Consider the following 10,584-nt stretch of genomic DNA (forward strand, 5'->3'; position numbering starts at 1 on the left):
AAAACTTTCACGTTATTGGTATTTATTTACGATGGGTATATCTGAAATTCAACCCTCAATTAAAGGCATATATATACTCCTATTGTTAACTTTCTCAAGACCGTTTATTTTATTTTTTCATAGCTATATTAGTTGGGTTCAAATACCGAGATTTCTAAAGATAGCGTGACATATTTCTGCTTTCCCAGCTTTTTGAAATTATGGCAGCTATTATCTGCAATTTTCACTAATTTCTCTGTTTGTCGAATTTCGACTCTTTTCAAAGATATTCGGGAAATACGTGACTTGACAATAATTCCAGCCTATCCTTATAAATAACCCTCTCTCAAAAGGAATATTTGGGGGATGGGACCAAGTGATAATCAAATTCAGTCTGCGTCCGAAAGTACTAATAATAAGACATACCATCTTACCGCGTATCACAAAATACAGTTCATCGTTTACAAGTACCTTACAAACATCTTGTTGCAAGATACCAGATACCGTAAACAATACCAATCTCGTCTAAGTTTTTCACCACTCATTTCTTTGTTTTTATACATTAATGTTTATACTATAAACTCATAGTGAATAAAATATAGATTTTTTTTTTAATTGTAAGTTGATATTTGTTCCAACGAAATCAAATATACATATAACATTAAAAATTGAACAATACCTATCACTAATGAAAGAATAAAATAATTCATTAAAACCAAAAAAAATATCAATTTTAATAAAAATTTAAACGAGAAATTCCGTAAGATTCCAGACGCTGAACTCTACGTAACTTTACGCAACCTTATTTAGATAGGAAAATATCGCTTTTCCTGTAGAACAGCAAATAAGGAACTCGCGTTCCCTGGGGTTTCAATACGTCTTCATTTTGCACGGTCTTGACCGAAGAATTGTCGTACCTAATCCAGCAATTGTAGCCGACGTGGAAGGCATCGGTCACGTAGTGTCCAATGTTGGCATTTTTGCCTTCATGGTAAACGACGGCGAATAGCTTGTATTGTCTCTCTGTTGGAGACTGTGTTTCCGACGATATCAAAGTCGAATCAAAATTCAAGTCGAATTCAAAATCAAAAGCCTTGATAATCTTCGTGCAACGGTAGTTAATGTATTTGAAAAACTTCAGATGCAAAATAAGGATAACGGGAAGTTTGCAGAGCGTAATTTGTTCCCACGCTTCGACCTTCTCGTTTGTTTTCGACAAAGTCACTCCCTCTAAAATGTTCTTGGAGACAAGTACCTTAAGCGCTTCTCTGACGGTCTTCACTTTCTCAATGTTGAGTGGCAGGGTGAGAAAAGGCTGGGTATTCTCAATAATGTGGTCCACGTTGCCATGAATGCTCGACTTTAGTTGCCCCCCGAAGATGTCATTTATCGGTGTATTAGTGAAGTCGATCCTTCTGGTTGAATGTCCTTTATTTTTCGATTCTATTATGTTCCATAAATTATTTGAATCATTGCTCAAAGCAGAGTCAACGAGAGGTTTTTCATCTTTAATATAATTTTTAACCAACTCATTCAGCTCAAACATTTCATCATTGAGTTCATTCAAAAGAAAACCTAGAAACTCTTCTGCATCTTGTTGTCTACCATCGATCCAGTCAGTCCGCATGTTATGCAACATTTTATAAATCCAAGTCGGTCCGAATGGGATGCCAGTGTTGATTGAAACTTTTTGGCCATTCTTGGAATTTTTATCTACTCTCCCGTCTTTCGTCAAACAGAAGGAAGGTAGGTGAACAAACTGTTCCACAAAACGGCACATTCCAAATATAACCGGGGTAGATGACATTCTCTCGTTCGAAGAGATGTATTTACTCAGACTGTTTAGTAAGTTGTAGAGTGGTGGACATGCGATCAGGGCTTGCAAAATAGAGTTGACATAACAGTGATTGTTTTGATTGAGCAGACCCCTTGGCTGCAAGTTCACTGCCCTACCGTCGATCATATATGTAGATAGAAACATGCCCATCTTATAACAGTCTGGATCTACAAAATGGTGGGACCTTCTGGAGAGCTTGAAGGGGCATAAGGGAAAATTATCGTGGAACACATTTTCGGCATCCTGTTCAGTAGCGATTTCGTCAAAATTGTTGACGGGTTCAGACATAGGCGAATGATGGTGGTTCATCATAATATTGATTAGATATTAATTTATCTGGTCAAAAATTATTGGTGAAATCTGATTACTTTTTTTAATTGTAAAAATTTGGAATAAATCAATAATTGAAAAAAAATTATTATTATTATTATTATTATCTCTCTAATTTGGTTTAGAATAATAAAAAACGGAATTCCCAAATTCAGCTGTTTTCAGATTGAGTTTTTCGAAAAGTGGATTTTTTCTATTCCAAAATCAAAAAAATCCACTTGTGAAGGAGATTTCAACTGACAACAGGTTAATTTCTATTGATGGATGTCAGAATGATGTATTTCCATATTTACAATATACCTCCTGTTGTTCAAAACGTTATGGAGATGACTATACATATAAAGAGAAGACAGATAACTAAATTGGCGATGGCGTAGCATATTCTTAAATCAACTGGTGATCATGCAAAAAATGCCTGTCACCAAGAAAAAATTGGAAGAACCAATTAATCTGCAAATATTCTTTCAGCAGGTAACAAGTGTGTTTCAACAATTTTTGTACAAATGGATCGCACCCTGGCGAGAGTTTGAACACGGAGAGTTTGAACCTCATGAAATTCTCGTGAAACATTATGTAGGTGAATTCAATTGAATTCAGTTCAATTCCATCCAATTCAATGTACAGAGTGGGCCAAATTAGACACTTTTGAAAGGAAACTCCTGTTTTCAAACTCGATAGATGAAAACTAATGGCTGTGTGTCTGAGGGTTGAATAACAAATCTGTTGGTGAAAATCGCATATCGGTATCTATCATCGTTCCTGAGTTACAGCATGTTTTTCGAAAATGTGCATTTTCGAAAAGTTGCTGTAACTTTTTTCCTGTCGAAAATTTCTTGTTTCTATGAAAACATTTCCAGAGCCCTCTTCCTCTTAGAATTCAATGGTGTGGAGAATTAATTTTAGGTGGTAGCTGTCAAATTTTCATTCGAGCAGTGAAGACGCTCTTCAATTAGTGGTTTTCGTTCGAATCCCAAACACCTTCACAATGAAATATGAGAATTATGAGAAATGGGATATGATGATATTTTTTATACAAACCGGAGAAAATGCAGAAGCGGCAAATAATTTGTATCACGAGAGGTATCCAGAGAGAAGACAACCTTTTAGAGATATTTTCACAAGATTGCGACACAACCTATAGTAATCTCAAAACGTCAACACGAAATTTGAAAATATCAAGAGGCCTACCAAGAACTAACGTTAGGAGGGATTCTAAAAACACAAATTCAAGCCATACAGGACCAGAAGAGTTCATCAACTCAGACCAGGAGATTTTGAACGCCCCATGACTTTTAGCCAGTGGTTCCTAGGAAGTTGTAACCAAGTGCGTGATTTTTTCTTGAATGTATTAAGACAGACGAAGCTTCTGTGAGCAGTGCCGGCATTTTCATCTGGTACAATTCTCATACGTGATTACAACAAAATCCTCATTCTATTGTAGGGCATAGAGTTCGAGGAAGATTTGGATTAAGTGTATGAGCAGGTGCAAAACTAGTACCTGAAGATGTTATATAGAAGGTAGTAAATTTTTTGTTATCGATACAGATTCTACGGCAGAGAAAACAGAAACGATTAAGTGAATTTTGATATTTTGTATTCTAAATCATGAAGATGAATACTTGGGTACACTTCTTCCCTACGGACCATCTTTCATAATTCATATTTGTTTTTTACTTAGAAAAGAAATACAAATTCCTCATAGCTGATAGATATGGATCGATTCATCCAAGAAATCGAGATAAATACAGTTGAAACTCACTAGATCACAATATTGAATGAAGAGGAATCCTATAAGTGGATAGAACAAATTATTATTTCAAACACTGAAAAACAATAATGATTTTGAAATTCTCCTACATGATATTGATGTAGGTTTCTTCTGAGTAGTATTGACGTAAACTTGGTAGATAACAAATATTAATTCATATGAAATATCAAGATATAACATAATTTATAATCAGGGTGATTTCAATCAGAAAGATGAATGAAGTAGTGATATACATGCATGATAATCATGAATATGATTTCAATAGTGTATAAATAGAAAATATCAAATTTCTCGAAATGAAATTCGGATCAAAAATTAATGAGAATATGCCCAGCACAGATTGTTAAAGATGTTACAGGTAGTCCTTTTCGATGAATTCGCCCACTTGATTTTACAAAAATGAGTTTTATTCTTAGGATGCTGTTGAAGATCAAATTCATCAACTTCTGACTACAACTATAGATGACATGAAACAACTTATGAAAAAGTTTTATGCTTGGTGGAATGATAACGTTATATAAGTATATCAAATGTATATTATAGTTCAATATAGTATCTTTTGTAGCTTGCTCACATCATTATATTTGTTCATGATCATTCCTGAATCACCTGAAATATTCGAGACAGTTAAGTTTTGTCATGGTAAACTGTTAGTTCATGCTGATTATGATTTGCTAGTATCTGTCACGATATATTTGTATTCACTGCTACGATAAGTTAAAGCAGACTTAATTCTTCATGTAAGTGGACTGTTTCTAGAAAATTCCTCGGGCGTTCTTTTTCTTGGCTTCCATCTTCCAGGAAAGGCTTCATGGTGGATTCTAATCACCAATAAATAGTTTTTGCTACTTGCACTCAATATTAAAACCATATGAATAAAATGGTATTTGAGAAAATTCAATATTCCTTCAAATATTGCACCTTGTTAGCATCGACACTACATACTAATTTGATAATAGTAGCTGTTTTAGTATAAAACTACCGAAAACTATAGTAACAGTGGAATTATAGTTGAAAATTGTGAAAACACTAACGATTTTGTTGTCCTTGGAGCTTTTGAAACAGTAATCATGCATTATTAATGTTCAACACTTATTTAAATTTCCCGTTAAAACCAAATTGAAATAATTTAGGTTTTTCAAATCCCAGCAACGGAGGTATATGTCGGAACATGATTGGCGAGAAGGAAAAATTTAATATTCGAATATTATAATATTCCATGAAAGTAAGCACTCGCTACCTTAGGCAAGTTGAATAAAATAATATGAGTGGTGAAAAGATCAGAAAACAAGTTGTTTAGAAACTTGATACAATAATTGATTCAATATTCGGAAATTGTATCATAATTACCTCACCAGAGTATGGTCAGCTCAGGTTTACACTACAAATGGTAATTTTATGAAAAAAATCATCGTATCAAATTGAGAAATCTATATTCCATTGCATCGGTGCATCAAAAAAAAACAAAAGTAGTAGGAGACTAATCGTTGCAAGTATTTGATTCCTTCTGCATTTGAACGTCAGGGCATTTGCTCTACTGCTTTCGTTTCAGCTGAAAAATTTCTGATTTTGTTGAATTTGATCACTATTTTCAAATATAATTTTTATTGAAAAACATGAATATTCGTTTTTGTTGTGATATGAATTGAAATCGAAAAGTCATTAATGACAAACTTATGAATTTTCAATATACCCTTCCATTGTCACACCACGATAAATGATATCATCGGAATATGTTTCCTTCTGTTAATCCTTTTAGGATCTGAGACAATCAGACAATTCGATTGGAGTTGTTTTATAACTCCAAAATTACGATGATGAACACGATATCTTTGATGGATTGTGAAATGTCAATAGCTATGTGCCTGGACTATACTTGTATAAAAAGTTATCTGTGACGTCCTTGGATAGGGCTCTGTGATATGTCATTTTTGAATTGGGAAATATAGTTATTGAATGAACTCCGAATGTGTTTCATTGAGACGGATGAGAGACACCACTAGTGACGACGAGGATGAACGTATATTGAAAATTTAGTCTAACGAATTTGGATAATTGAAAACAAGTAAAAGAGGACGGGGCAATTTGGGTTACAAACGGAGTTCAATCCAGACATTCACGATTTCGGCATATATGTCTGGCGAATAAAACCTTTTTTTACTGCTAATGAGGTGACAGAGGAAAGTAAACAGCGAGCAATGTTGTTTTATAGGTTTAAAATAGAAAACATTTAAGAATATTCAGTACGTCTTAGAAGGCTTGCTACACATTGTAAATTTGGTACTTATTTAGACAATGCACTTCTTGATGAATTTATATGTGGTTTCGAACCTGTAAAAATTTTGGATACCGTGTTTACCAAAAACGAAATGTTAACATTTCAAGAAGACATCAGCACCGCGTTAACGACAGAGTCAGCTCAAAATAATTATGGATTACCACTGCAAGTGAAGGTGGAAGAATTACATCGCTTGGAAGAAGATTCTATACGCCTGCGTGGGAGAGTACAAAGAGGCGGTAGTCAAGGGCAGGTGCATATGCAAAAACCTACGACCACGAGACAACACATCGCTTTAGGAAAGTATTCCTCTAAAGAAGGTATGTTTTTTTGTTCGGTGTGCGGAGGCCAAAATCACGAATCCTCAAGATGCTTTTACCGAGAATATATTTGTGAGAAATGCGGAGTAAAAGGTCATTTAAAAAGATTATGCAAGGTGGGCCTAAAACACTCATTCAATTATTTCGAAAATGAACAGTTAGAGTCGAGCGTTGATGATACCAACTAGATTTCGACAACAATCAAAGATAAACTTTTATTTTGTTTGAAATATTTAAATGAAAATCCAATATTGGTAGATGTTTAGTTGAATAAAGTGAGTTTCAAAGTAGAATTAGATTCAGGGGCATCAAAATCAGTAATTTCAGAGAATGTGTGGAGAAAACATTTCCAAAATACCCAATACCAATTTGGAATGGAAACGTCACATAAATCAGATTCTCCCTGTTCATGATAGCTATGTGAATATAGGAGAAGTTGAAATCATTAAGGAAAAAAATTGTTTCGCCTCAAGAGGTGGAAGAATCGAGCTCCCAATTAGGTAGCAGTGGGGCACCAGAAGCGGTGGTGGGAAAATCACAAGAGAGAGATTCAACTATGTCAATATCAAATTATGATAATTTTAATTCAACGAGTAGTGATCAAGAGGCAGTGGATTATCCCATCGACCCCATCGTGTCAGAAAACCGTCCAAGCGGTTTGTACCATAGTGATAAGCACAAGGGTTCTAAATTAGAAAGGGATCAGTGTAGTGTCAGTATGTATGTGCCTGGACTATACTTGTATAAAAAGTTATCTGTGACGTCCTTGGACAGGGCTCTATGATATGGTATTTTTAAATAGGAGAATATAGTTATTGAATGAACCTCGAAGGTGTTTCATTGAGATGAATGAGAGACACCATACATTATAATCATCTGTATAATACCGGACTCGTCATCAACTTGAATATGTAGGTGAGTATTAATAATAATAATAATAATAACTTTATTCACAAGGTATACAGATTATAAAATATTAGAACAAAGTGGTTTGGCGTTAAGGGCAGAGCTCTTGCTTCGCAAGAAGTTATAAAGAATATGTGAGTATATAAATATTTGTATGAAAGTAAGTATGGCGTTCATGGAGTAGAAACTACGAACCATTTTATTAAATTTTGTGAATTTAGTGTTATATTTAAACAAATTATATTTCGGTAAAATGGGCCGATTGAATATTAGACAAATGAAAAATAAGAAAAATAGATAAAACCTTGAACAAATATCTCACGTTCTATAAGAATGAAATTTTAATATACAAATAGATAAAATTTTAGGCAATGTGGTATATAGGTTTTTTGAATTTCCTACACATACTTATTGACCAACAATGTATTCAATCAAGCTAGCGTAGAGATAGGCAACACATGGAAACCCATAATCAAGCGAAAAATGGTCAACTCCCGCCAAACGTTCATCTCCCACTAAACTGGTGAAGCGGAAAAAAAGTGGAGATGAGTGAAAGTATCTGAATGACCCATAAATAGTCATCTTTCGGAGGAAATAGTCCAGTCATCACCCAAAGACGATTGTGAATACTATCAATCAAAACGTCGTGTAGAAACTTGGCTTGGAATCTCTCAATTTTTTATCCTTTATTTTTATTTCACTATTATTTCATTTCAGGTTTTTTTGCCTAATATAATTGTTTATTTCAGCTAGTCATTTTCAATTCTTCATTTCATTAGTACTTTTAGGAATTTCAAATCATTTTATATAATATCAGATAATGAAAATCCGAACTAATGAAATTCAGGTTTATTGACATCAGTAAATAGGCTATAGGAGTTCTAGATCAAAACCCCATGTATTTTCTTATGGAGGTTCATTCTGCAATTTTTGGTTCCTTTCAAGGTCACGCGTACGGCAGAGTCCAATCTGAGCGCTCCAAATTGTCACGTGACCCAGATGCATCGTCGCGAGTACACCACACTGGCGCCACCTATGAGTCACTAGCTGAACTATCTATTGGTTGAAGAAGGACACTGTAAACACTAATCCTAGCGCCACCTATGAGTCACAAGCTGAACTATCTATTGGTTGAAGAAGAACACTGTAAACACTAGACATATGGGTGTTGTCATGCGACGCAGTATGCGCAGTTGCCGGTTTTATGATGTCTGTCAATACGGATCGGTGTCTGTGCAACTGTCAAATGTCAATGAGGGTGCGGGACGGTGTCTGTGAGGGGGAAACGTGTGACGTCATCGACGCAGGATGGAACGAGTATAGTAGCGATATAAGCGTAGAACTCCGCCCCTCGGCCCCCTTGGTACTTCACCTAACCTATCGGCCCTCTTGGTACTCCACCTAACCTATCAGCTCCCTCGGCCCCCTTCAGTCACGTGATTTTAATTAAAAAAAGTTTATAGTTATGAGATTCGAACCTGGGTCGTCCGCGCCGTAGACATTGTCCTTAGCCTCTACACCATCGTAAGATATTGAAGTTAACTGCGAATGTTTGGTATTTACAGCGTTAGTTTTGTCGGGACCGAAATTGACTCATTCATTATACTTGACAGCATTTTTATTTTTGATTTCCGTAGAATGTAATCGTCATTATCATATTGAAGATAGGAAAATATACTTAGATTTGGGAAATAATTAATATTTCATGTAAAGAGGTGCATGTGTGTGTAAGAGCGAGAGGCGCGTGTGACGTAATCGATGCACAAATTTACGTGGCTTTGCGTATATTGAGAGATTCATTATAATAATTTATCGTACAGAATTGTTTCATGTCCTGTTATCAGTAACCGCACAAAAATAAGTGCTCGATTCATCGATACAAAAGTATATGGAAAAAACAAAAGTTATAGAACACAGAGAGTCATCTATAAGTCACTAGCTGAACTATCTATCGGTTGAAGAAGGACACTGTAAACACTAGACTCATAAGACTGCATCTGTCAAATGTTAATACATGCCAGCATGTCAGGTTCGGCGTTGCCAGTTGTACAATAAATCATTGTTTATGGAGTAATGTAGCGTTGCCGGTTTTGGAATTGATCGTGAACTACTCGACGAAAATTGGAAGCGCGAAAGTGATATATTAATAATAATGAATCAGATTTAAGAAAAAACATTACAGATTAATGAGGCTGTATCGTTTCAAAGTGTGATCCCTCAATGTTACAAGGTATCTCAAAATACATCATTGAAAAAAAAAATGGTGTCGAAGTGTACAGGGTGCGTCAAAATACATCATTTAAGAAAAAACATAACAGTTCCGCGAGGCTGTAAGTTTTCAACGTGCGATCTCTCAATGTGTATAAGGTATCTCAAAATACACCATTGAAAAACGAATATGACGTCGAAGTGTACAGGGTGCGTCAAAATATATCATTTAAGGAAAAAAACATGTCGATTTGAAATATGATATTAATGTGTATACAGGGCGTTTCAAAATACATCATTTAAGAAAAAAACATGTCGATTCAACAGAAGTCTAGCATTCCAACATGCCAAAAGGGTACAACGTCTCGTATTTTTGTTAACCAAGTTAGCATCATCAGGAGAAAGAGGAGATCCAAAAGTGTCGTGAGGTTAAGCGTTGTGGACTCAACGTGAGGGCAATGGGGGAGCCAAGTATTCGACAATGACATTTCAAAATACGTTGTTTTGCATAAGTTTCGAAAGAAAACGATGTTCCGTACGTCGTTGGTAAACAAAAATGAGTAGTATAATGGCATTCAGAGAATACAGACGTAAAGTAGAGGAATTTGAGAGACGTGTCCAACAAATAAGTGAAGATATGCAATTATATGAGGAAAAGAAAATGGTTCTCAAGCAGTTGAATAATTTACACATTCAAGACAAAGTGTTCCAGCCTCAGAGTGTAGAATATGTCGTCAACGATGCTGAAAAACAATTTTTATACTTCCGGCTACAATAATTTCTGTTCAATATGTGAATCATTCATTATACTTGACAGCATTTTTATTTTTGATTTCCGTAGATTGTAATCATCATTATCATATTGAAGATAGGAAAATATACTTAGATTTGGGAAATAATTAATATTTCATGTAAAGATGTGTATGTGTGTGTAAGAGCGAGAGGCGCGTGTGACGTA

General features: G+C 35.1%; 1 protein-coding gene across 1 annotated transcript; it reads right to left on the minus strand.

Moving 5' to 3' along the window:
* Nucleotides 1-683: 683 nt before the first annotated feature.
* Nucleotides 684-2,113, minus strand: LOC111510466 (ubiquitin carboxyl-terminal hydrolase 10-like). The gene has a single exon (XM_023166391.2). The coding sequence runs from the start codon at nt 2,102-2,104 to the stop codon at nt 782-784; it is 1,323 nt and encodes a 440-aa protein (XP_023022159.2). The 5' UTR covers nt 2,105-2,113; the 3' UTR covers nt 684-781.
* Nucleotides 2,114-10,584: the final 8,471 nt, after the last annotated feature.

Source organism: Leptinotarsa decemlineata, unplaced genomic scaffold (assembly GCF_025532065.1).
Source record: "Leptinotarsa decemlineata unplaced genomic scaffold, Ldec_3_MD MMD2_tig00026307_RagTag_RagTag, whole genome shotgun sequence".
Lineage (NCBI taxonomy): Eukaryota > Metazoa > Arthropoda > Insecta > Coleoptera > Chrysomelidae > Leptinotarsa > Leptinotarsa decemlineata.